The sequence below is a fragment of the Rhinolophus sinicus genome, linkage group LG11, assembly GCF_036562045.2.
Source record: "Rhinolophus sinicus isolate RSC01 linkage group LG11, ASM3656204v1, whole genome shotgun sequence".
In the NCBI taxonomy this organism is placed as follows: Eukaryota; Metazoa; Chordata; class Mammalia; order Chiroptera; family Rhinolophidae; genus Rhinolophus; species Rhinolophus sinicus.
In genome coordinates, this window is record NC_133760.1 from 70,151,250 (window position 1) to 70,178,888 (window position 27,639).

General features: G+C 40.5%; 1 protein-coding gene across 1 annotated transcript; it reads left to right on the forward strand.

Moving 5' to 3' along the window:
- Positions 1-1,800: 1,800 nt before the first annotated feature.
- GPR37 (G protein-coupled receptor 37) lies at positions 1,801-20,184 on the forward strand. The gene is made up of 2 exons (XM_019750085.2): positions 1,801-3,919; positions 18,904-20,184. The coding sequence occupies exons 1-2, from the start codon at positions 2,894-2,896 to the stop codon at positions 19,720-19,722; spliced, it is 1,845 nt and encodes a 614-aa protein (XP_019605644.2). The 5' UTR covers positions 1,801-2,893; the 3' UTR covers positions 19,723-20,184.
- The last annotated feature ends 7,455 nt before the right edge of the window (positions 20,185-27,639 follow it).

Here is a 27,639-nt window from a genome sequence, read left to right on the forward strand (position 1 = left end):
TTTGATGTAAACCAAACAGTGATTAGCCAACATATATTCTGATCTATTTTTCTGAAGTAGAAATTACAAAAATAGATAAGCTAGGATAATTCCCACTTTAAAAATTATATTTATAGATGAGATAAGCTTTGGGAAAGATTTGAAAGGCATTTGTTTTTCTTTTTGCAGTGAATGCTTTCTAAATTTTCTTAGAAAGTAAACTCATGAGACTTCTTTATCAAGCATGATCTCCTTCAAGACTTCTATGCTGTTGATGGCATTTAAATTTTGCTAAGAGCAAAAAATAGTTGAACTACTAAAAGCAACAACAAATATTGTACACGTATGAAGTATTTTCCTATCTGCTTGATCATCATAACAACTTGAGTGGGCAGAGTTCAGAGCACATATGAGTATCCTTGTTTTACAGATAAAGAAAATTGTGTTCCCCCAAAAATAGATAATTAACGTCATCCCAGGCTCCAACAGGGTGGCTGGAACTCTGCTGATTTTCTTCATGGTCACAATCCATCTTTGTTTAAGGAGCCAGAGCATGGCAGCCATCCAAGTAGGAAGGCATCTTTGTTCAGGCTAAGGAGGGAACTGCTTGTAAGTAAGGAGGTAACCTCTCAGACAAGCACAGGCAGCCCTCCTCCAGGACTTTCCTAAGCCACCCTCCAAACTGGAGACTCAGTGCTGCAGCCGACCACTCTGAGAATGATGCCTCGCTCAGGCCGAGCACGTGTCAGTTACAGTGGTGTTTCTGGGAAGGGGGCAAGGGTGTTTCCCCTAGTGAGCTTGGCGTCCTTTCTGGGTAGAGATGGACATTAGTGACATGTGAATGTGACCTAGAGTAACAAGGCTACAAGAATAGCTTACATGAATAACCCAAACTTGAAACTAACAAGGTGACAAGGAAGTCAATATCCTGTTTTATTTTAGCAACATTTTGTTGTTGTTCCACAATTAACCCAGGTTATCCCCTCCTGAATTTTCATTTTAAGAAATATTACAGTCACAGCTTTCTCCCATTCCATGTCCATCCCTCTGTCTCCCAGGGTGACTAATATTCTGAAGTTGATGAAGTATATTTTCCCAACCATATATTTTATACTTTTATGATACATACGATTTGTTATATTGCTTTGTGTGCTTTCTAAGAGTTGCACAGATAGATGGTAGTATACTGTGTTTCCTGGAAAATAAGACCTAGCTGAACAATCAGCTCTAATGTGTCTTTTGAAGCAAAAATTAATATAAGACCCAGTATTTATATTGTATTGTATTTGTTATATTATATTATATTATATTATATTATATTATATTATATTATATTATATTATATTATATTATATTATACCATACCGGTCTTATATAAGCCCCGGTCTTATAGTAAAATAAGACCCAGCCTTATATTAATTTTTGCTCCAACAGACGCATTAGAGCTGATTGCCCGGCTAGGTCTTATTTTCCGGGAAACACGGTAAGGAACGCCTGGTAGGGCGCTTCCTAACTCAGCGTTAAAGGTAATGGTGTATACTGAGCATTCTCTCTTTTGCATCCCGCTCTCGGAACTAATCATTCTCTCTGAAACCTCTGAGCTGCCTTTCCCCTTGGTCTCAGCTCGGGAATACCTAAGGAGGTGAACGCCGCACCTTACTACTCCCTGGGGCCTGAGGCCTGGGCATGCGCAGCGGATTGGAAGCGATCGCTGGTCTCTCCTCCTTCTCTGGGCTCCGGGACCGGTCGGGCTGGTTCCGACATCTGGGGAATTAACGTGTCCCGCCCATCTCTAGCCTCGAGCCGCGCAGGCTCTGCACCTCCACCCTGGTTCCTTCCCGGATTCCAGCTCTTAGGAATGAAAGCCGCTACAAAGGGCTTGAATGAAACGTGTGTGGGATTAGTGAGTCGTAAACCACCAGGGGATCCCGTCTCCCCACAAACCAGCATCTCTCGGAGGAGGCAGAGGAGAGGGAGGAGGCAAGGAGCGGAGAGCTTGGTGTCGCCGGAGCGCACAGCAGCTGGAGTGGCGGGGAGAGGCCAGGCCACCACCCCCTCCCAGGCCATGCACCGCCTCGCCCGCGGCGGTTCCAGGCACCACACTCTCCGCCCGGGCTGCGCCCGCTGTCGCAACAACAAGCTCCTGCGGCCGCCGGCACTGTCCACTGAGGAGCACCGCCCGCCCTCCCCACCCCCACCACCGATTTCTTTCTTGGCGGGGACACGCAGCCCTGCAGCTCGCGCTGCTCCTGGTCAACTTTGAACAGGAGGAGAAGCAACTTTGGCAGTGGCCGCGGGTTTCGAACCCCGCTTCTCCTGGGCAGCAGTTGCCTCGTTAGTCGCTGGGGTTAGGGGAGCACGAGTTTTCTGGGCGCATCTGCGCTGCGTCTGGCTGTTTGCAACCTGTTTCCAGCGAGCGGGGAGCGGGCTTGCAGCTACTAGTCATCTGAAGGAGGGGAACTTATTTTTCTTTGCCTTAGCGACCTCGTCTCGCTACTGGATAAAGCAGTATCGAAAGGATGTAAACAGGCTGAGCAACCGTTACCAAGAAGGCCATCACCCCAGGGCAGGGAGGAGCGCGGGGCTTGGTCGCAACATTAATCTTCAGTCAGGTGTTGGTTGCAACTTTTCAAGGTCAGCCACCGGGAGCTGCGAGTCCCTTTCTGAACCTTGAGGATACGCAGGGCTCGGGTTGGATTTGGATGAGAAATGCACTGGGCACCGAACGAGGAAGGATTGTAGAGCGGGAGGGTTGTGACCCCAAGACCCATCCCCCAACGTCCCCGTAATCTCCCGTCCGCAGCTGCCCGGGCGGGGATGAGTATGTGACATGTGTCTAACTCTCAGCAGCAACTTTGGCAGCAGGTGTTGATCTTAAGCAGGAGCCGAGGCTGCCGGGCGCCCTCACCGAGCCATGCGGACCCCAGGCGCGCCTCTTGCCCGAACCTCGCGGCTGCTGCTTCTGTTCCTGCTCAAGGTTTCTGCCTCTCCTGCCCTCGGGTCCGCCCCTGCGCCCAGGAACGAAACTTGTTTGGGGGATAGCTGTTCACCTACACTGAACCAGCGTCGCAGCAGGGACACTTGGGGACCAGGGAATTCTGCAGGACACCTTCTACTAACCCGTGCGCCCAGGAAAGACGAGCAGGAGGCAGCAGTGCGCGCGGCGCCCTCGTGGGACCTACCGGCCGCCCGCGGAGCTGACCCAGGTGCGAGCAGAGCTGCGGGGGCGTCACCAGCCGAGCCCTCGGGTCCCCCCGCCAGGCCTCCAGGCGCCTGGAGGTGGAAAGGTGCCCGGGGTCAGGAACCCCTTGGAACTTTGGGGAGAGGGAACCCCACGGCTGTTCAACTCTTCCTTCAGACCAAAGAGGAGGAGGAGAAGGGTCCAAGAGGCAGTGGCATTTCTGGGCGCAGTCAGGAGGCCAGTGTGAGGACAGAACCCGGAGCCAGCGACCTTTATTACTGGCCAAGGAGAGCCGGGAAACTCCAGGCTTCCCACCACGACCTCCCACCCAAGACGGTCAATGAACCGTCTGGGCACGAAAGGCGGGTGATTGCACCCCCTGGCAGGGCACTGGCCCAGAATGGGTCCTGGGGTGAAGGGATCCCGGAACCAGGGGGTCCCCGCCGGGGGAACAGCACGAACCGGCGCTTGCGGCTGAAGAACCCCTTCTACCCCCTGACCCAGGAGTCCTACGGAGCCTACGCGGTCATGTGTTTGTCGGTGGTGATCTTCGGGACCGGCATCATCGGCAACCTGGCGGTGATGTGCATCGTGTGCCACAACTACTACATGCGGAGCATCTCCAACGCCCTGCTGGCCAACCTGGCCTTCTGGGACTTCCTCATCATCTTCTTCTGCCTTCCGCTCGTCATCTTCCACGAGCTGACCAAGAAGTGGCTGCTGGAGGACTTCTCCTGCAAGATCGTGCCCTACATCGAGGTAATGCCTTCCAGGGAGTCTCAAGCTCCTGGCTTTCCACACCTCTGGGACTTCCAGCCTCAGAACTTCTGCTCCGTGCACCTAGCTGGTTGCTGAGCCCCTTCACGTGTTCTCTGAGTCCCTCCTTCATTTCTCTTGCCAGTTATTCATGCGTCTGTCTGTCTGTCTGTCTGTCTGTCTGTCTATCTATCTATCTATCTATCTATCTATCTATCTATCTATCTATCTATCTATCTATCTCTATCTATCTATCTATCTGGGCATCTTTGTTCAGTCACCTTGAAACACATCTCCCAGACTGTGAAATAATTATCTCATAATGTATAGAATTGTTTAGATTTCAAGTTTATCTCTCTTAGTATAGTGTCATATATGTTTTTGATTTGGTACCTAGCAGAGATTGTAATAAATGGCCAGTTACTAAATGGCCAGTTCATGGTCATCATTATTAGAACTCAGCAAGGAAAAAACCTGTCTCATTTATCTATAACACTAGATTTATGGTGCTTCAACATGGTTATCCCCCAGCCCCAAGCAGGTTATTCTATTGTTTCTTAAACACAAAATTAGAGTAGTATTTTGTTTAACAAAGGAAATCTGCCTTTCTTTGTCAGTTGGTCTCATGATATATTAATAACCTGCCAAATTAGTTTAAGTGTTTTTGGCTGTCTGCCATGGCTGTCCCATCTAAATTCTTATGTCATTTCTTGTTTCTTTGTTGTTCTCAATTTCTTAACAGGTTTATTTATTTTGTGCGAATGAGCTTAAGTACAAATAACACTTTATCCATCACGGCACAGACTTTATTTAACATTCTCAAAGTATATGATATATGTCATGTGTTAGCGTGTAAAGATTGGCTCTTTTAAGGGATTGACTCTAAGACTAGAAATTTCCTAAAGAAGAGGGGGCATCTCAGAGGTTCTAAACTTGGGAAACAAAACTCTTTCTGAGTACACTTTTATTGTTTCATGCTATAGCAGGTGTCCTGCCGCATTATCACGGTCGTTGGAATTTGCTCTTTAAATGGCCTCTCTCTAAACACCAGCTCTTGGAAGGAGCCCAAGTGCTTTGTTGCCAGTTGTGGTTTTAGCCAGCTGGCCCTTGATTTCCCCCATTCAGACTGCCTGTTTCATTTATGGAAGCAGAAGAAGGGAAACTGTAAATATTTCAGAGCCTCTGATCCCGTCTGGCACCAGGGCGAGTGACACTATGTTCAACTTTGTTCCAGGGCCTAAAGCTAGGGGATAAGTAAACAGAAAACAGTACCTACTCAGAAGGACCAAGGCAAGAGACAGTGAATAAGACCTTGTGTTATCCTGGCAGGGATCAGATGCAGAATGATTCCATGCGTGCTCAATCAGCTGTTGCAGCTTTACCAGGATCCAGGATTTCTCTTGTTTTCAAGCCCCAAGTAGTTCTGAAACATCTAATTTATTTGGTAAACAGTTCATTTTTGAATTACAGAGGAGGTAGTTGAATTTGTTGGAGAATATGTGTCTACCAGTTACCTTTTCAAGGTCAATTTCAATTTCAGATTTCTCTGATGATTTGAATAATGCAGGAGAAATTGGCATATGCAAGGAAGAGACCAAAGTAAGCTACAAAGTGAACAGGAGAGCTACCCAGTAAGAGAGGAGTGTGTTGCCTTGCCTTAAATGTACTGGACATGTAGAAACCTTTATCATTAGAGGAAAAAACAATAAAGTATACAGAAAAAGGAAACTGAGGAAAGAAAAAAACATTACCGAAGTTCTTCAAAACAACTTTAAAAGAAAAGAATCCCATCCAAATTCAGAAAAGAATATACAAACTTTGCTTAGTTTAATGAGACCTATGAGTTTTGAGTGATGGTATTTGTTACTCATGGGCTTTAATTTTCTTTCTAAGTCTCAGTATTTTAAAATATTGTATGCTGTAATTTCATTTGTATCTCATCTTCCAATTTAATTATCTGCTCCTTAAAAATATTTTGTTTTTACCTCTTCTCTTGTTATTAACACAATTGTAGTTATGTTTTGTTCTCTGTATTTTATTCCCTTCTTTGTATACCTATTTTTTAGTTATTGGTACCAGGCTTTATTATCCCTAGAGAAGCAAAGGTTTGGGGGAAAAGGTTCACTCATTTTTTTTTCTTGAAAAATTAGACTGTAATATACATTTTTAAATGTATACTATTTACCATTCAAGTCAGGAATGAAAATCTTAATGTTTAATCTAAAATGTAGACGGTGTTTCTACATTCCTGCCTAGTCCTAGTCTTCTGAAATAATTTTATAATGTTTTAGCATGCTTCGTGAAAATAATTACTGCAGAGTAGTATTAGCTCCACCATTCCTGATTATGAGAACAAGAAATACAGTCCAAATCTCAAAATAAAGCATTTCTGCCTCCAGGAGGCACTGTTATTTCCACAGAAGTCACAGAGATTTAGTGCCTATTCCATGTCAGGTCTCCCCCAAAACAGATCTAATGTGGAGATTGGCTGGCAAGAAGTTTATTGGGGTGTGCACTGGGGTTCAACACCTGGTAAGGAATGGAGAAAACAGGATTGGGCAGAAGGAGTTGAACTGTGATACACATGCCACAAAGACACAAAGACATAGGGAGCCCTAAGGTTGGGGTGACCCTGCAGGGATAACCTTGGGTTCTGAGTGAACCCAAGAGGGCCCAGACTTTATGTCCCCTAATGGACCAGACACTGGATGCAAGTGACTCCCAGGAAGGGGGCATAACCTTGAGCTGGGTGGGTCTTTTTGTCAAGGGCACTTCCTAAAGAGGGATGCAGCTAAGAGCCATGGACCACTAATAGTCCCAGTGGTTGGGGACCTCAGCACTTCATTCCTGAAGGAAGGACTTCTGTGGGGAGGCAGTCTGGGTGGGGAACCATAGCCTCCTGACAGTAGCTTTTGAATTACTGTGTTCTATTAGAACCAGATGGCATTCTAATCCAACCCCCTGATTTTAAAGATGAAACATGGAGCTCAGAGAAGAGAAATAATCATCCTAAGCCTCGTAGTCCGTGGCAACCAGACTCTGTCTCAACACTCGATGTTTACTTATTAGACGACCATCTATGAGACACAGTTGTTCAGTGAGTGTTTCCTAGTCCTGATTCTTGGTATCTTTTAAAAAAGATTTTCAATGGGCAGGAAAAAATAATCAGTGTCAATTGCTATATGGTGAAATTGATAGCTTCTTAGATTCTGAAGTTTTATCTTGCTTTTCATAAATTGACAGTAACTTCCACAGTGGGTGGTAGCTCATTAAATTTTTAAAATTTTCAATAATCTGAGACAACTGCACTTTTTAAAGTGCCAACCATAATTATTTTAATGATCAAATAAAGTTAGATAGGTTATAGTTTGTTATCAAAATAACAAAGTATTTTATATTGGTGAAGGACATTACAAATGCATTACATTTATTTAAACTTTCTTCAAAATTTGCTCCTTCCCAATGTTGTTCCTCTTAACCACAAGACTTCTAAAAATATTTGACATTTATCTCCTTTCATTACCTAGATTTTGCCTTTTCTTCACTTTCTTATATTTATTTTATGTATTGGCTATTCTTCCTTTTTTTTTTTTTAACCACAATCCTCTTACTGATTTATAATGTCTGATTTACCATTTTTCTTATAATCTGTTTGCCTTGTCTAATGTTTGAAATTTTTAATATTGTTTAGTTATTTTAAAATTGTATCCATAATTAATTTGTATTTTTATTTTTATTGAGGTATAATTGACAAATAGCATTATATTAGTTTCAGGTGTAGAACGTAATGATTTGATATTTGTCTACATTATGAAATGATCACCACAGTAGGTCTAGTTAATATCTGTCCCCTCACATAGTTACAAAAATTTTTTTCTTTTGATGAGAACTTTTAAAATCTGCTTTCTTAGCAACTTTCAAATATATGATGTAATATTATTACGTATAGTCACCATGCTGTATGTCACATCCCCATGACTCATTTATTTTATAACTGGAAGTTTGTACCTTTTGACCCTCTTCAACCATTTCTTCCACCCTGCACCCCCACCACCACCTCTGGCAACCATCAGTCTGTTGTCTGTATGTATGAGCTCTGTGTATGTGGGGGTATGTGTGTGCATAGATTTCACATTTAAGTGAGATCATGCTTATTTGTCTTTCTCAGTCTGACTTAGTATAATGCCCTCAAGGTCCATCCAGGTTGTCACAAATGGCAAGATTTTGTTCTTTTTTATGGCTGAGTAATATTCCATCGTATGTATATATGCCACTATTTATCCATTCATCTGTCAGTGGACACTTAGGTTGTTTCCATGACTGTTGTAATTGATGTTGCAATGAATATGAGGGTGCATACATCTTTTCAAGTTAGTGTTTTTGTTTTCTTTGGATCATTTCCCAGAAGTGGAATTGCTGCTCCATGAGGTCGTTCTATTGTGAAAATTTTGAGGAACCTCCATGCTGTTTTTCATAGTAACCACAGTTCATTTTGTTGTTCTTTACAAATATCCCCTCCCATCTTCTCTTTTGCCTGTTCCTTTTCTTCCACAGTGCTTTCTTGTCTACACCTTGAGTATTAGCATAATCTTAAGAAGGTAGTGGAATTTTGGAGAGAGTTGGGTGTGTGTGGAAAAATAGGAGGTGTGTCTTCAGCAGAAATTACAGATCTGTGCAATATTCTTTTCATTTCAATGTGTTGACATAAGGCTTGAGGAGAGCAGGATCCAGCTTGCAGGATTTATTGCTAGAAAGGGAGTTTTATCATATTTAATGTTGCTATGACTGGGCATGTACAAGGAACTATTATAGTTGCTAACTTCTTTCTTTCTTTTCCAGGATTATGATGCCTTTGTGGTCTAGTGATAAGTCCCATAAGGACCAAGTGCAGATGGAATGGTAGGAAAGGGGGATGGGAGAGAAGGGACCTGGGGGGATGGTGGCCATCCTAAGAGACACATTATTTTAAACTGGTTTATGAGTTCATCACCAGAAAAACTATATTCAAAGCAGTAGATTTATTGGGGGGTGAGTGGAGAGAGGGAGAGAGAGATGAAGGTCTGGGTGTGGATTGCAGTAGGAGACTGGAGGAGGAGTGTCCTACCTCACCATTCCCTTAAGGATCTAACACATGGTAAAAGCCAAGTAGTTCAGGCGCTGAATGTGGCAATTGGAACAGCTCTTTGCTCATGACTTGATGGAAGCCAACCAAAATCAATGTATCATCTGATCCAGACTCACTGCTAAGTATCTATTTCTATTTGGACCTTAATTGGAGATTTTGAATAATATAGGCTCCCCCTTTAGCTTAAAGACCTCACGTCTTCATGGTGTTTGGTAGAGAAGAAGATTTCGATGAGTTCTAAGATAATCCCAGCGCTGAGTGCACTTTTTATTTGACTGACATACAAGAGTCCTACATCAGGGTGGAGGATGGATAATAGGAATGTATCTCACCAGGGCCTCTGGACGAGGGATGATCTGTGGAAAGTCTGGAATCTTTTGTGACAAAAAGAGCCAGAATCTCCAATGGCTTGGAAATACTGGTTTTAAACTGAGTGAAGCAAATGGCTCTTTCATTGCCTTAGATTGTAGTTAGCCCCGACAGATAAGAAAGGAAGGTGCTGGAAGCTGAAGACAATATCACAGGTGTTCTACACAGATTTCCCGAGACCTTCTGTATTCAAGTAATAGCACATTTATAATAGCAGATGGTAAATTTGCTTGAGTGGTGGATTAGCCATTAGGCATTCTAATGGACTTTTAAGTGGAAACATACAGTTTTATGAGCAATTTCAGTTAACTAATAATATTCTCATGGAAAATAGACTCAACACATGAGAATGGTGCTTAAAAATATTTCATGACTTTCCATTAATCCCTTTATAATAATTTCCTACATTCCCATGCAAATAAGACTATTTAGCTGATAACTACTGCAGAAGATAAAAGCAAACAAAAGAACAAAACAAAGTTGTAGAGTGTGCCTTTGTTTCTGATTTCATTCATTCATTCAGTATGGTGAAGTTTACTGAATTTGAGTTCTACATAAGAAACAAAAACTTTTTGATATTCAAATGTGAAATTCAAATAATTTCCTTACCTATTGATTGTAATAAGAATGGAATCCTTTTCTAAAACTTGTCAATGAGGTATAAACAAGAACATGATTTTTCTCTACTTCCCTTCTCAGAGATATTAGTTGGCATTCAGCTTTTAAGGATTATATATAAAACAGCAGCACCCAATAAGTGACTAAGGAACTGTTTAAATAATTTATTATGTTCTATAATATTTTTCCATATATATCATCATTCATTTGTTTTTTTCACTATCCATTCATTCATCAAACATTTATTGGGTTTTTCTTCTATGACAGACACGGAACGGGTCAGGAGGAAACAGGACTAGAAAGCAGAGGGAAAGAGAGGAAACAGTTTCCAGAGATGAACAAAATAGATGAGTTACTGTTACTAAAGTTACAGAAAAGTGAAATAATGTTTTACCATGTGACGAATGCCATAATAGAGGTTTAAACAAGTTGTTATAGAAATTCAGGAATGGCCCTGGGATGGATCCACTCACCATTCCAGGTACTTGGTTATGACCAAAGATAGAGAAATTAAAGTGAAAACTGTACTCCCTCTAATTCATTTTGAATCATGTTCTTACAGTTCATCTTCATAAATGCCACACAGCCTAGATGTGTAGTGAAAAGTTACAACTGTGAAAATCTTTACATTCTTGCTTCCTTGTTTTTTTCAATCTTTCCTGGAATAGGGGGTCCATAAGAATAATTGGCAAGATAATTTGCCAGATAGGGTGGTCCTAGAAGTGTTAAAATATAGAATTATTGTAAATATTATTAAATATTTAATTGTTATTTAGAATATAATGCCTGAGATAATCGTCTCTGCTTTGGTAATTATGAGTCCTTATTAACCATAAGGACATTAATTAAATCTAATTTAAAAACTTTCCTTAAATGACTGATTTATGTAGCAATGTAATAACCTTAAATTGAGTCCCTTTCTTCTGAAAATCTCAAAGACATACCAATTATTTAATTTGACCTTAGAGAACCTAGAAACAAAGGCTGACAAGGGAAGTACTTTAGACCCTATTACAGCGTAGAGGGGAAGGAAGCATAAAGACACTTTCCCAAGAATTGGATTAATCTTTCAAGCACAACATCAGAGTGAGGACTTGTCCTGGTTTCCTGAGGGTTGCCAAAGCATCTGGTTATGTTAACAAAGCATCCTTCAACAGCAAAAAGGGGGCAAATATGTCTGTAGAGGCAGAATAGCTCTGAGCTTACGTGTCTACCACAGCTGAGTAGGTGATGGTCTACCGTAGCCTTTGCCCTGATGCTGCCTGGACCTTGATGGAATGTTTCCACCTGTAATAGTGCTTCCTATGTGATGCAACTCTATTTAATAGTGTCACATTGGACACACAGGGATCTGTGTCTGGGATGTTGCCTGTGCAGGTTGCGGGCTGAGCAGGCAGTGAGGTTAGTCTCTGGCACCGCACTTCTCCTCCCACCCCCAGGGTTCTTCCTGTCATTTAACCTCCCAAGAATTGACCTGCCAGGGTCCCATAATCAACTCAATCTCGTTGCCAAGACTAACTCTTAAGTATCGCAATTAGAAGGGCATTCTTTGTGCCAGAAGAGATGATCTCATCTAAAATGTCCAGGCAGAGTGAAGAAAGGGATTGCTAAAACCTCAACGATGGGGTCTTCTAGTTACAAAATAGGTGTAGATACTATTCCATAAAACTTCCATAAAACACGGGATATAATCACAGTGCCAGGCTTATTTTTGAAACAGAATCCTTTCAGTTTGTAAATGTATGATAGTGTTCAGTGTTATTTGTCAGCACACTGGAGTGATTCGTACTATTAATGAGGCCACTGATTTGATCCCTGCCTGGAGTGAGTCATTTTCGCTGGGTCTGTGATGCTACTCAGGGCTGCCATGTTGCTCCCTCCTCGTCACTCCCTCCCTCCCTCCCTTCCACCTTTCCTCCTACCTTTACTGTCTTCTCCTTGGGTCACATCTCTCCGTGTAAGAAAAGCATCCTGTTAACTAATTCACATCCTGTTAACTAATAGGAGGTTTAGAGGTACTTGCCTTTTATAAGAGGGTTGAATGAGAAAGAGCACTATACTATTTCCTTAACAGACTACCAAGGGAATTTTGGTTAAAAGCAGAGAAAATTTGTCTTAAAATGTGGTTTCTCAGTATCATTCAAATCATAATTACTGAAGCACACATGGATGAGGCCAACTCTGACTTTGTTTTCAGTGCTGGTTCACCATCATCCACATCCCTGTCATTAGTTGTACGGAAAATAGATGAAAATTTGTTACTGTTCTTTGGAAACTCATCAGAGCCCCTACGTGACAGACAGAAATGCTAGGTCACTTGAAGATTGATTAGAAACATCATCATAATACCAAGCATTGAAAACTGGACTGTGGGCTTGGAGAAAATACTACATTTTGAAATGAATTTCTAATTATTAAGGATAAATATCGAATACATAACTCCCTTAAGAGCTGCTGATTCCAATAGATGGTTTTTCCATCTTTGGATAAATGATGTTATTCTTGCTTCATTTACAGTTTTATACTGATAAGCATTGCCACATTTATAATTAAATTGTAACATTTTAGATGAGTTGTAGTAATTTTTTTTTCTTGTTTTACTGCAAAAGGAATGCACTGCTACAGAACTCAGAAGTTGAAATTGGTAGGAAACCTTATGTCAAGGTGGGCCTATAAAGAACAAATTTGGGGATGCTATGTTGGCTTTTAAATAGTCTCAACTGTTCTTAAATAAGTAAGAGCACGTTACCAAGCTTACCTAAGAGGAAGGAAGATGGAGAATGAAGTAATAATTATAGTTGATGCTTTCAAAATATTTTTCCTCATGACACTGAGATTCACATATAGATAAAATAGGCTGGGCATAATTGAAATAAATGGATATTTATGATATGTTGGTGTATCTTATTAAATCTCAGTGATACTGATAAAGGTAGGAAGCCTTCTCTTTGGCTGTGGAAGAGTGGACGTGGAAAGTTCTATTTTATTTCAGAGAAGTGTGCGTGCGTGCCAGCGGTGAGACAGATCTGCCACTCACTGTGCTTTGGTTTGGAAACACTCATGGAAGTGTGTCACTGCCATAGTATCATGATTTGCATGCACTCTGAAATGAAGGTCTTTTGATAAAGGTCATCTCATTCACAGCAGTCTGATAAACAGTGACTCTGATAAACATGCTGTGCCCACTGGTGCTCAAAGAACCATTTCTTTCGTGGGGAAGTTGTCTGTTTCATGGGGAAGTGCTGGAAGGATGAGGATTATGGAAAATGCAAGAGAAAGCCAAAAGCATAGGGGCTCCAGCCATTTAGAATTTCACAGGAAACTCTGCCCTGTGCTCCTGCTTTTTTTCCTGACTGATTGTTAGGCCTGTAACCAGGGACTTATAATAGATAATCATTCATGGCCCAAACAGTGGTTTTGCTTAACAATAATGCCCTTGTTTTGAGAGTTACTTGTATTAAAAGGACAGCACAGAAATAGATGCCCTTAAACCTCTTATTGAGGTAAAGTCCGTTAGGCTAGAGTCCAGTAGTCATAGCTGGTTAGAAATTTCCCTATTCTATAAAAATCAGTGTATTCCAGTTGCTTTGCTGAACTTACAAAGCATATAGATTCAGTTTCGTCAGAAAGTAATGTTGCTTGGAAGTTCGTTGGCCGTTTCCCCCCATTGGTGTTATCACCAATTTATGCAAGAATGTTTAGCAAAAGATACTCTTTATTTGGTGAAGAGTTGCATGTTACGGGACCTGTCTTTTCTATTTCACAGCTTCCTCTCATTCCTAGTGCTTTTTTATTTGTCGCTCTGCAGTCAGCTGCTGAGGAATGGACCACTAGCTCCCACACAGGATCTTCAAAGATGACCTTTTTCAGAGAGGATCTGTATGCCCTTTCTCCACATCATGATGAATGAGCAGGGGTCTCATGCAGTACAAAGTGAATCGAGTGGCCCAGGTTTCCTCGGGGGTGAAGTTTGCCATTAAGTTTGTATGGCACCCGCAGTTTGTATTGCTGCTTGCCCACCTGAGTGCTCAGGTCTTGACTTTCCTGCACCTGTTGGTGCCGTGAACAAGGCTCCAGGTGCCCGCAGCTGCCCAGAGCCTGAGTGCCCTGGGTACTGACCGGGCAAGGCTGAGGCAGCTTTTACTGTTGTTCCTCTGGGATGCAGAGGCCAGCAGAGGCTGCTGTTTGAAAGAAAGAGTTTAGACTTATTGATTTTGAGTCCCTTGCTTCTGTATTTTGATGCCAGTCCCCTCAAAATGCTCCATATCTTATTTTCCTGAATCGTTACAAATGTCTACTTCCAGCTTCCCTCTGAGCTTGAGTCTCAAAATGAATAGTCTTGTCTGTGAAGTGTTTACACTCCTGCCTTTGTTGATGTTAATTATGCCTCCCATTGCTGTTTAATTAATATGAGATTGCATCTTACTCATTTCATCTCTCAGGATGTTGCTTCAAAGAACTAACCATCTAAGCGAATGCGTAACAGCTTTATTCCCAAGAGCATATTTCATAGTGATACTGAATTTTAGCAATCAGATGTGGTCATTAAATGCAGAAGATCCAGTGTTCATGGTACAGTTTTATAATTGCGTATAATTGCGGCCATTCATCTTGGTAGAATTTCTAATGTGCTGTATGTAAACAAGTCTATTTAAAAATTGTGATAAAATTTTCTCCTGTTACCCCAACATTTAGCCATTTTAATTCCATGGATAGATTTCATATCTGAGTAGGCAGAAATTAGCCCACCATCCATTATCTAGACGATTTTTATCAGTTCATTTCTGAGGTATGCAGTTGATTCTTTACGGATGTTCAAAACCTTCTGGAAACAATTTGGGAAAGTACTGAGCATGGGCTTCCCACCTTTCTGGTTCTTTCACATCATAAAAGCAAGTGCAGAAGTGAATTGACAGCAGAATATCTGAAGTAACACTGCAGGCGGGGGCAACAGGAGAGAGTAGAAATCTAGGACTAATGTTTGGGTTCAGTTGCTGTTGGCAACTGCATGGCAAGCCGTCTCTGCTTTGGGGGCAACATTTTCCTTAGAGGCTCCTTTAACCACCCTCCATTCCACAACCTTCCTGGGCAGTTCACCCTGTTTTAGCTGGATCCTGATGGCAGAGAACACTATCAGAGAGAAGGACAGTTTGAAACCAGGAAGCTGGAGGCAGGCGTTTCCTGAAATTAGTGTAGGAACATTGGCACGTGTCCCTCAACCTATGAATCATCAAGAGGATGATAGATCAGACATGTCTGAGATTCTGACTCGATATTGAAGCTTTTGGAAATATGGCTGAAGAACTGAGCATCTACAAATAAGATACAGTGCAGGAGAACAGCTGAGCAAAAAGTTGGAGCACATGTAAATCTTGCTTAAAATTTGCCCTGGCTTATATTATCATGTGAGATGAAGTGTGCAGAATCTAGAAAACCTTATTTATTTGTTTGTTTGCTTGTTTGTTTTTTCTTTTCAAAGCAGTGACCGTCTTCTAATTAAGAGTGGGTGTGCAACACAGCTTATGATATATAAGGAGTAGCAATCTAGCACCCCCACTTTAATACATGTCCATCCACATTCATTTGCTATTACTTCTCATGAAATACTTTGCAACTGACTTGGATAATTGGAGTTAGGTATACAAATGCTAGCTCTGTGATAATTCAAATCTAGAGATTTGAAATTAGGGCAAGTAATCAGGGAAGAGATGCTATCCTTTGTGTGTTCCTGGTTAAGTAATGATAGAAAACTACCAAGCAAATAGATGTTCCAAGCCTCTGAGAGATTGCCTATCTTCAGAGTTTCTAGTAGTTTTATATCGCCAAGCTATCCTGTTAATAGAAATGTTATTCTTAATTTAGAAAGACTGCACAGTATAAAGCTTTTACCTTTGTATTTGTGGACTGACTCAGGATACACAGTGACAGGGAGACACACACAAAGATTTGCCTTAGTGAAGATGGCACAGAAAGCCTTGCTGACAATTTGTGTCTATTTGATAGTTTGAGAATTTGTTTTGTTTTGTTTTTACATTATTACAGAAAATGAATCAAAGCATTTGAAAAACTAATATATAAATGTAAAGTGTCAAAACTCTGTAGAATAGAATACTGAAATTTCCAGTTAGCTCTGTGTGAGGTAGACCTTCAGAAAATGCCAAGTTCTTCTCAGATTTCCATTCAAAGTGTGGCAGTTACTGACATTAAAAAATATAACCTGCTCTTAAGACAGCTGCATAACGTGGATCTCAATTTTAAGAATTATTTTGAGTTTCTAGCCTAGATGCAGAATAAGTTTTCATCAAGGTGAACCATTTATTAATTTGAAAGTTAATTTCAAAAGGTGAAAATAAAGATAACTCTTTTTGGCAGTCGTATTAGATTGATATTTTTTATACTGGCATGTATGGGAAACTTTCTGAAGATTGTGTAGCATAAGAATAGTGGTTAGATGTTCAACCATGACCTCTTGATCTGTACGGACCTAGATCTTTGTTAGTCATTTTCTTTCTTCATTTTTGCTTCTCAAATAGTTAATCCCTCATTATATCTCACTTTCAGACTGCCGTCACTATCAGTTAGGAAAACAGTCAGGGCATAGCTACAGTGTCCTTATTTTCCGTATTAGAAGTAGTAGACACTGACTATTGTGTAGTGTGTAAGAGGAGAAGAGAATATTTGATGCTGGAATTCTCACAGAAGCCCCAAGGCAAGTTGCGTCGTGCTGGGGAGAGTGACATCTTGAATGTCGTAGATAAACAACTAATGTTTCGAGTGTTAAAATTGTTATGACAAATGGTTTTCCTTTTGTCAGCATGATCCCTGTGAGTTCTAAAAAGTGTAGACGTGAGCATTATATATACCCATTGTTCCTTGCCCCTTTGCCAAGGCATGCTGTACAGCTGTGCTTCTTAAACACTCCAACTTGCAGGCAGGGGAGGGTGATGCGATACCCAGGTGATAGGACGCAGCCCAAAGCATCCCATCCGCGTAGGGGGCTTTCTTTCCGTCTCCTATTTTATCTTAATCTTCATGAATATTTTACCTCTTATTCATTGTCCTTGTTTAAATATATAAATAATGACCACATTTATTCAACCTTAAATCACTTCCATTTCCCCCAAAAGAGTTGAGTAAATGTGATGCTCTGGGATGATCACTGTGTTTATCTCATGACTTTGAGAATGACCTTCGTTCCCCCTCTTGGTTGACTTTGACCTCTCTGAGGGAAAGAAACTGCTTCTTGTTCCTTTCTATGTCCCCAGTATCTAGCAGAGTGCTTGGCCTAGAGTTGATATGAGTAAGTGGTGCCTGTGTTGAATGTACACCTGGGTAACCCATTAGAGTGCACATCTGATGCTCAATGCTTATTTTATAGATTATTGAATGATAGTGTGTTTGCATCAGGAACATGTGTTTGTATCCCTCTGTGTGGAAAAAAAATATGTACATGTTTTGGGTTCTTAACCTTTAAGTTGATTTATTGAGATGTCTGGGCCATATTTGTGTAAAAGCAGTTCTCTACGTGGTCAGCATCGGAGTTTTCTGATCTGAAGTTATCCTATGGCTGGAATATGTAGACATTCTATTTGGTTCATTTTTGCATTTTTGTGGTTATTTTTTTATGTCTCTTACTTTCTTTGACATTCTCTCATCTCATATTTCTTTAAATGTGATGCGCATGTTTATTTCACGACAGATGGGCTTAGGTCTGATTCCGTAACTTGTTTCCTTTGGCGCATAAATAACTCATAGTGGCGGGTTGTCTCTTGCATATTGTGATTTTTAATCCATCTTCTCTGGAATTTTTACCTGTGGGATTTCTCTGAGGCCTGGTTTGAAAGTGAGTTCTTGCAGAGCGGTTTTGTGTTTGCTTCTGTCATGTGCCTGGGACAATTTAAAATTGCATTTGGGGTTCCTCTGAGCCACATAGATGGTGTGAATTCTGACTTTAGTCCAATGCAAATTCGGGCTCCTGGTTAGAATTTGCGCTTCTCCCTTTCCCCCAATTCATCCACATCCATATCCTAAAATGCAGACAAGTTTCTCCACTATCTCCCTTGACTTTTTTTTCTCTTTGTGCCCATGGAGATGTCACTATTTGGGGCATTCCAAATTCATAAGGGGATCTTTAATCCCCACTCACATGGGTACCAGCTTTGTGGTCTACCTCTGTGACCTGGACACCTGGCTCCGTCTGTCTCGCTAAAAACCAACTTGAAAATCTCATCAGCATTGGAAGATGCCCTAAGGGCAGACATGCAGTGGGGCAGTGGTCACTGACCTGTTTGGAATTAGTTTTCTCATTGATTTTGACATCTGGAGAATCTCCCTTTCTTGTCTTCCGTTAAGTGTGTGTGCAAATAATAATAAAATATTATGCATTTAGGAGAAATTGCAGGAGCTCTTTACTCATCTAGTTTGTTGGAAACAAAAACTCTTGAAAGTTTGCTGTGTGTAAGGCATGCTACTAGCCCCTCCACTGGAAAACACAACCATCTTTTTCAGTAATGAAAATGGGACATGCTCAATTATCCTTACTCCTTATCTAGATCACCTGGTGGCGGGCATTTTCATGGTGACTGAAATTCGTGGGGGCTCTGCGTTCTTATCTATAATAAAACAGTGGTGGACTAAATGGTCTTTGTGGATCCTTCCAGCTCTAACATTTTTTGACTCCGTGACCCTGAACCACTGCATTTTTCCCCCCCATTTTCAATTTTCATCCTCACAATGCTTCAGCTGAAGCCATGGGCCCAGTCACCCTTGCCTTGTTACTCCAGGAACGTGTTCTCCTTTCCTTTTTCACTCTGACCGATCTGCATTTATTCCCAGAGATTCCCCAGGATAACTGCACCCTGCGTTCCTCCCACAGGTCGCTTCTCTGGGCGTCACCACCTTCACCTTGTGTGCTCTGTGCATAGACCGCTTCCGCGCTGCCACCAACGTCCAGATGTACTATGAAATGATTGAGAACTGCTCCTCAACCACGGCCAAACTGGCTGTTATTTGGGTCGGTGCTCTGCTGTTAGCGCTCCCAGAAGTGGTGCTGCGCCAGCTGAGCAAGGAGGAGCTGGGCGTCAGCGGCCGGGCGCCTGTGGAGCGCTGCGTTATAAAGGTCTCTCCCGATTTACCAGACACCGTCTACGTTTTAGCCCTGACCTACGACAGTGCGAGGCTCTGGTGGTATTTTGGCTGTTACTTCTGTTTGCCCACCCTCTTCACCATCACCTGCTCCTTAGTGACTGCCAGGAAAATCCGCCAAGCAGAGAAAGCCAGCACCCGAGGGAACAAGCGGCAGATTCAGTTAGAAAGCCAGATGAACTGCACAGTGGTGGCTTTGACCATTTTGTATGGATTTTGCATTATTCCTGAAAATATCTGCAACATTGTTACTGCCTACATGGCGACAGGGGTTTCCCAGCAGACGATGGACCTGCTGAATGTCATCAGCCAGTTCCTGTTGTTTTTTAAGTCCTGTGTCACCCCGGTCCTTCTCTTCTGTCTGTGCAAACCCTTCAGCCGGGCCTTCATGGAGTGTTGCTGCTGCTGCTGTGACGAGTGCATTCAGAAGGCATCCACAGTGACCAGCGATGACAATGATAACGAATACACCACAGAACTGGAACTCTCGCCCTTTAGTACCATCCGCCGTGAAATGTCCACGTTTGCTTCTGTTGGAACTCACTGCTGAAGGAAGACCTTTGGTTTGGTTAGGTGTTTTTGTTTGTTTGTTTGATTTTTCATACCCTGTGGAAGTTTTGACTTCCTATTTTTCCTTACTGGGAAATACATGCAAAAAGAGAAATATTAACTACTGTAGAACTGATTTTGCAAATTAATATTTGTGCTTTGAAAAACATGTTTATATTTAGTTATTTAAGACGTCGGAGGAGGCCAACAGTTTAGATCATTTTCTCTGGTATGGTGCTAATATTTTATGTGAAAAAAGTTACGGCACCTTAACTTAATTAATTGCTAATTTTCTTTCTTTTTAAAATATAATCACTGTATATTGATTATAGCCACGTGATTTTATAGATTATTTTATGTTTGAGTTGAGACTGAAAGTATATTGTATATGGTATCGTTAGATGATTTGTAGATAAGAAGCATTCACAAAGTAGCACCAAATAAATTACACTTTATTCTTTAATGTCCTTGTCCTACTTTTAACCAAGATTCAATAAATCTTTTAATTGCCTTACGTACACAATTACTGGTTCTATGCACAATTTAAAATCAGCCTTATTGTTTTGTAATTCTATTTTCCTTTAAGGCAGGTAATCACTATATGATAAAGTTTTCTAAATAGCACTCTTTTATATGCATGACTCATAAAACTATACTGAATGTTAAAACAAATTGTATTTTTAATATTCAGCTATAGATGTAAAATTACTTCCAAATATTTATAAAACATAAATAGAGAGCAGAGTAGGAAGAAAGTATCTTTTTTTTTTTAATTCATCTCTGAACAAGCCTGTAGAGCCACAGGTTTTCCTCTGAGGAATTATGAGCAGAATCGAGGACTGAAAAACAACGTACTTGTCACCTGATTTCCTCCTAACACTGACCTTTGATGCCCTGTGAATTCTATGCGAGGCATTCTGAATTCTCCTTTTTCTCCTTTTAAAAAATGAGCTTGGTTGAATCAGTGCAATTTGATTTCTTTAAGTAGAACAGAAGTACCATGGAGGAATAATAAAATATTTATATGTCTTGATTATAACACTTAAGTATTCAAATGCTCCCTTTAAGTCGGTGTTCCATAAATTGCCAACAAAAAAACTAGCCCTCTCCATTTGAATCATTTGAATTCCTCAAGGAGTTCACGTTGCACCAGTGGTGTAGGAAGCTTGCCATGTGGGTCACATGTCTAATCAGATGGCAGCGACAGTGACCTAGTGACAGAGCATTGTGATGTCTCTGTCTTCAGAAAAAGCATGGAGGGGAACCCAGTGTTCGGACTGGAAACCACCATATAAGGTTTCTGCTTGTCAGTTTCTGTACTGTTTAGCATAACTGAGTAGCACCTTCTTTCTTCCGGATGATAACATGATGTTATTTAAATCATTGCACTTTAGGGCAAGAAGAATTAAAGAATCCAGACCATTCATGTTCCACATGAAACCCAGATTGACTAAATGACAGTGCCTAGAATATCTTTTTCACAGTCCAGTCCTCTTCAAAGGGATTTTTCCCCTTGTTGTCTGTATTCTAAGAGATTTGACGGAGAATAAGAACAAGGCACCATGGTCTTCTGAGAGAAACCTGTAATGGGTTTTGGGAAAACGTCTCGAGGACACCTGAACTAGGTTTCGGTTGCAGAGAGATCAACAATTGTGATTCCCCAGTGTCTCCTAATGTGTAGTCAACTTTATAGATGAAGAAACAGTGATTGAGCACAGGGTATAGAAAAGGTTCCATGCTATTCTCTGCACTAGATAAACATCAATAGAACTTAGTGTCAGACTTTACAAAACCAGGCAGCGGTGGGATGGGAAGGAAGTAGGCAAGCAAATCAACAATTATGATGTAAGGTGAGACTTGTTAGGAAGGTGTGAAGGTCTAGATCATTCAGAGCACATCATGAAGGGCTTTATGAGATAACGATGGGTAGGCTTTCAGAGGAGTTGATGAAACGTATTGTGAGAAGTGGACACTCCAGGAGGAGAGAGCTAATTAAACAAAGGACTGGAGGAAGGAAGCATGAGGTGTGGATGAAGAGTAAATGAATAGTCCACTTCGGTTCCCATGGTATGTGCGTATAGACACCTCCTGGAAAATACTGATGAAAATATGCATTGAGATCATACTTAAAAGGGTCTGACCTTGTCTTTGGCATTGTGAATGGTCTGCGTTCTCCTGAGAGGTCCTGCCTGCCCTGCCCTATACTCTCATACCACGTGCTCATTAGCATCGGGGATAGCAACTTCCTCCCCCTACATTCACGTCTCATCCTGAACTGAAAAGTGTTTGGCAGGGAACTTGAGTCCTCTGAGGAACATTTAAGATACTTGTACTCAAGAACATTTCTTCTCCAATCCTTCCCCCTCGCTTAAAAACAGATGGGCTTTTTCCACTCTTCAAGCATTCTCCAAGGTAATAGGTTAATTTTCTTCCTGATGTTTTGAATTCACTTTGCATTTTTGAGTATTCAGTTATTTTCTGTTGGTTTGGCTTTCTATGTTCTCTTTCCAGGCAGCATATTCGCAGTATATCTGACTATGGCTAACCTTTCTCATAAAGAGAGTAGAGGAACAACATATTAAAAGTTTTCATAATTTCACAATCATGTTTTATGAGTGTTCCTGCCCTCTTCCCGGTGAGTAGAAAAATATATGTTATGTTTTCTTTGTCCTAATCTTTTAGTGAATGCAATTGAAGAGTATTTACTGAACCCCACTTTTGCTTTGCTACTTACTCGTCTATTGTCAGTTTCCAAATTTGAAATCACTCAATATAGCTCCTATATTATAGACTGGAATTACATAACTTTAGAGCTCAAAGTGATCTCAAAGTCTTCAATATACCCAAATTTTTCTTTATATACACAGAACTGATTCTCTGAAAAGTTAACTGACTTACCCAAAGTCACATAATTTGACCCTGGTTGACTATTGACTTAGCATAAGAACTCTAAAAATAGAAGAACTGCTTTGGGGGATTAGAAATAATAATTCCTTCTACTTCACTAGTACACTCACAGCGATCTATGAAATACTGTCTTGATTCAGTTTACACTGGTAGGTATTCAATAAATTTGCTCAGCGAAAGGATAAACAAATATTTAAACTGGAAGAACATGCAGAAAACATAGTTTAACAAAATACAGATGGAAAACCAGGACTGTGAGTTAAGAAGCAGCGTCAAAGGAAAAAGTAAGTATAATTTTCTTACAACAGCGTGCAGGCCATAGCATTAATTGAATGATGTACATATACTATGACCATACACATGGTATATGTTCTAGACAAATTATAGCATCTGGGTGCTAGAGTTGAATCTTCAAACTCTATCCCAAAGTTACTCAGTCTAGGTATCCTAAAAGCCCCTTTGTTGCTTTACTCATTTTCTTCTTTCCCTCATTCACTCCCTGCATTCATTCAGTTCAATCCTATATGCCAGACATTGTGCTAAATCCTAGGGACGTAACAGTGTATGAATTAGATACAATTCAGTCCCCTTTGGAGTTTATATTATGGCAGTGCCTACAGCTATTAAACACTATTTTGTGCATCAAATATTTAGCAAAAATGAGAATAGTGCCGAGAAAGTAAAGTTCAGAAAGAAAAGTGCTCTGAGAGTGTGTAGTGGAGGAACCTGACCTGGTGGTAATGTCAGAGAAAGTTCCCTGGAGAAAATGCTAGGAAAGGGTTGAAAGTGGCAAGTGGTTGAGGCCAGGTCGAGGGAAGTATTGTGTTAAGGCTTTGGGTGAAGACAGAATAGAGCAACTTCGGGAACTAAGAAAGGTCCTGGGAGGCTGGCATGGAAAAAAACCAAGGCAAGCAGAGTAGGTGCATGAACCAGAGTTTGTATGAAGCAAATTGCCACTCACCTTCAATGGATGTCTGTTATATAAGTAGAATAACTTCACATTATCAATGTTAGACAGCCCTTCTGTGGCTCATGCAACAAAAACTGACTTCTTAAATGTTTGAATGTAACAGTCTCACATTTTTCAGTCTTGATTTTTCATGATGTTTCACTGAATGTGTTTCCACACTTGCACCTGAAATAGTGCAATCTGAAATAGGATAATAATTCATTGATTGAAGAGGTTGTATTGCTATAAGTAGAAGATAATTATTATTTACGATCATAGTAGGAGATTTTTGATTCCTAGAACTCTGGTGCTAAATCAATTTTACATTACATTCTATAAATTTGTAGAGGATTAGAGATCTTTTGGCTCAAGTGCTCAGAATTGGAAGATTGATTTTAAAAAAATCATATAGCTTAATCAATCATGAAGTGATCATTCTCTTGAACAAGAGATACTTTAATCAATCACATGGCTGTTAAATGACATTTACATATCCTGTTCATCCATTGTGGCCGAGTCTACAAACTGATTCAATATTTTCTCTTGAATTTTTAAGATATAAATAATTCAAATGCAATGCATTCTGTGAAATCCATAGACACCTTCTGTGTTGAATGCCTTGCTCTACGGACAGGCATGTGATTGGTCCATTTAATACAGTTTATATGCACTGAATTTAAGCATAACCATAGACATTAAAAAATTTTCTATTTAATCTTAACATATTTTTCTTAGTTTTCATCAGAAGAGTTCTCTTGTGATTTTATTCCTCTCATTTGTATTTGTATTGATACTATATTTAGAAATTTAGGTTGACTAGGATTTCTTATCCCTAATCAAATAAAGTGTTTTGAACTTGATAAAATCTGGAAGTTTGCTTCAGATGGAATTTGGAAGTTTAAGGGAATAATGTCTGAGAGAGAGAGAAAACATTTGGAATATCTAGAAGAGATAGTGATGGTTGTGAGGTAAGCTTTCAAAAAAGTTCATAAAAGTGACATAATCGAATTTTTCTTATTCCCTCTAATGACTTTTGTTCCCAAATATCTTGTAGTTTCTAATTCTGTTTACCACGAAAGTGGGCTCTGATCACCAGTGCTTTCAATGCAGGGAGCAGGGTCCTAAGTCATGAAGCATTTTGGTAATGGGGAAGTACAATTGTGCTTCAGTCATTCAAAAAACACATCCACACTTGTGTTTAAAAACATGTTTGAAACATGTCAACATACTTAAAAATTCTAATTTGCTTCTAACACATTAGCGATTCAAGTTAAAAATCAATAGCATTTAAGAAAAGTTTGTAAAGATGAATATGTTCTTTTGTGAATTATCAGTGTGGGCAGGAAGGGTACCAGGAATCACATTTAAGTCCCTGAAAGTCACATGTGTTAGGCTTGCTTTCATTTGGAATATATGCTCTCCTATCATAGAGTTAGGCTGATGTGGACAGAGTTTAGTTCTATCGAATTTTAATCTTGCTTTCACTCCTCCTGGAAGGAAGACTTTTGTTTGCTTGTTTCTCTGTTCGATTAGCCTCAGTGACTTGGTGTTAGGGCAGCACTTTGCCCCAATTTACTCTGATTTGAATTCCAAATGGATTGAACAAACCACACATTAACAGGTTGACATTATTCTATGGGCATAATACAGTGATTGTTAGAGAAGTGTGGCTTCAAAGTCCACCCAGGGTGTCAGATAGTAAATGGGCCTTTTGTTGGCTTTGGGGGTTGGATTATTTTTCTTTGTCTTGATGATTTTGAGATTGTTGGACAGAAATTTCACTTTTTCTTTTTTTCGTTTTGGCAAGAGATTAAAAAAATCTCAATAATGCTTCTTGGAAAGGCTTCATTGACTTCCACAGAACTTTGTTTCTGAATTAACTTTTATCTCCTGAAAAGCCTTGGGGCAGGACAAGCCAGGCAGGCATTTACATGGCATTTGCAACAATTAGTAAGTTCACTGGTTGGGACTGATCTTTAGTCACCGAGTTTAAAAAGATTGGATGCTGTAATGCCAACTGATGGTGTGATTGTTTAGACCTCACTCATAAAGGATTTCAGCTGAAGACTCTTTGTCTAGGGCAGGCCTGTGAGATCCAGCTGCATGGGCCCCTGGAATGAATGCCTTTGTGTAAATGGTCAGCCCCACGCTGATATTTGATCAGCTTCTATTCGTATCTCAACCTAGTTCTACATCAGCAAAGTGTGCGTATAATACTGGGCTTTGTAACGGGATGAGAAAATGCCTGGATATTCAGAGGTTCCCCCTGTACCGTCACATTTGGATGATTGAGTCGAGTGGAAAGAAGTGTTATGTGAGTAATTAACAACACAGAGTGACTGATCGTGCCTGAGTTACGATGGTGACTTTGTTCCCAATGTAGCAATTCCCTGTTGCCAAGGTGAACCATCTGACTAGGCCACTTTGATTGATTGAATTAACTAGAATCAACTTGACTTCCTTTCCTACCCACCCAAGGACTATGTGATCAGCCTTCAGCCACTGAAAAAGGACAGAAAATATATTTTATTGTTAGAGCCTGTGGGAGAGTAAAGAAACACATGCAAAGCCACACACACACACACACACACACACACACACACACACACAGAAAAGTGGAGCATTAAAATGGTAATATGTTTTGATGTTTTCTGATCTAGCAGCAGGAAATGCATTTAGCCTTCCAGGGCCTTATCTCAGAAACTCACAATCAATCCTTACATTGTAAGGGACTAGAAGCAATGTTCCTCAACAGAAATATAATTGGCCTTTGGGACAACACAGTTCTTTGTTGTTCTGTGTTGTGTGTGATATTTCCCAATGTCGCAACATGTTTACTATTCCTGCTCCCAAAACCCAGATATCAGTAACTTTTCCTACTGGTTGTGATAAGAGAAAGCGCCTTTCCTTTTCATCCCAACCCCCATATTTACAAATGTCCCTGGGAAGGTGTGGAGTGCTGCCAGATCTGGCAGATTTAGAAGCACAGTAAGGAATTATGGTAACTGAAATACTTTGAAAAATACAGAAGCGTAGCCACTATTCATAGTTTACCATGTTTTATAAAAGTTAGAATATGAAAAGAAACGTTCAGCCCTAAAATTATAGCATACATGTAGACAACTCCTGACTTTTAAAATATTGTTACAACAGGGTTTTTCATTAGTTATTTGTAACTTCATACATACTTTTCCTGGAGAAACTGTTAGGCTGTATCTCCAAGATTTGTTTAACAAGCTGTCAACTTCTTTGAATGGAAGAGCCAAAGGCTTGGTAAGGTGTGGGGCTGCTGGCAGACAAGAGACCCTACTGAGTTGAATTTGACAAAGCCCAAATCTGTTTCTTGGCCTTGAACTCTTTCAGTATAACCCAGGGACAAGGTGACTCAAGTAGAAAAACTCACTCACTGAGCTATAATAAGAATGTCAATGAATGTGCATATTTTTGGGCCTGTAAGTGTATGCTTATATCCTCTATCCACAGTGCTGTGTCCTGATATCAGAGAGCCTGAGGATTTGCATTAGTAACCACATGGTTGCTTGGTGAGTGAAGAGAAATGGCAGGTCTAGAGGGCTAGTTAGTCTAGGCCCTGGAGACATCTGGGCAAACGTTTTTCATGACAGAATTGCCCATATCCCTCAGATTCTGAATCTCTCTCCATTGACCAGTGGTGGAAAAGCCACAAGAATTCACTTCTGTATAGCTCTATGTTCATTTCACTGATTAAATTGAATGCTATTTCTGGCCAAGTTCACTGTTCCCACGTGTCTAGGGAATGACCTGTGGCATCCTGTTTGGGGTTGCCATTAATTTTATCTTCAGAGAGAAAGAGTCTTCCTCATCTCTCAGAGTTACTCTGGAAGAAACTCAGAGTCATCTCATCTATTGAGATACTTGTTATGTAAGTAAAATAGCATTAATTACAGCAAATATTTATATAACATTTACTATATGCCAAAAATAGAAATAAGTATAGAAAGTTTGAAAACAGGTCTTGGTTAATATACAAACATTGGAAGATCTATTGAAAGACATCTAAGGATTATATAATAAATTTAAATG

Excerpts from the sequence above, each read along its gene's own strand:
- GPR37 (XM_019750085.2), top strand. The coding sequence starts at position 2,894 with ATGCGGACCCCAGGCGCGCCTCTTGCCCGAACCTCGCGGCTGCTGCTT. Across the intron at positions 3,920-18,903 it reads AGATCGTGCCCTACATCGAG|GTCGCTTCTCTGGGCGTCAC; the intron begins GTAATGCCTTCC and ends TTCCTCCCACAG.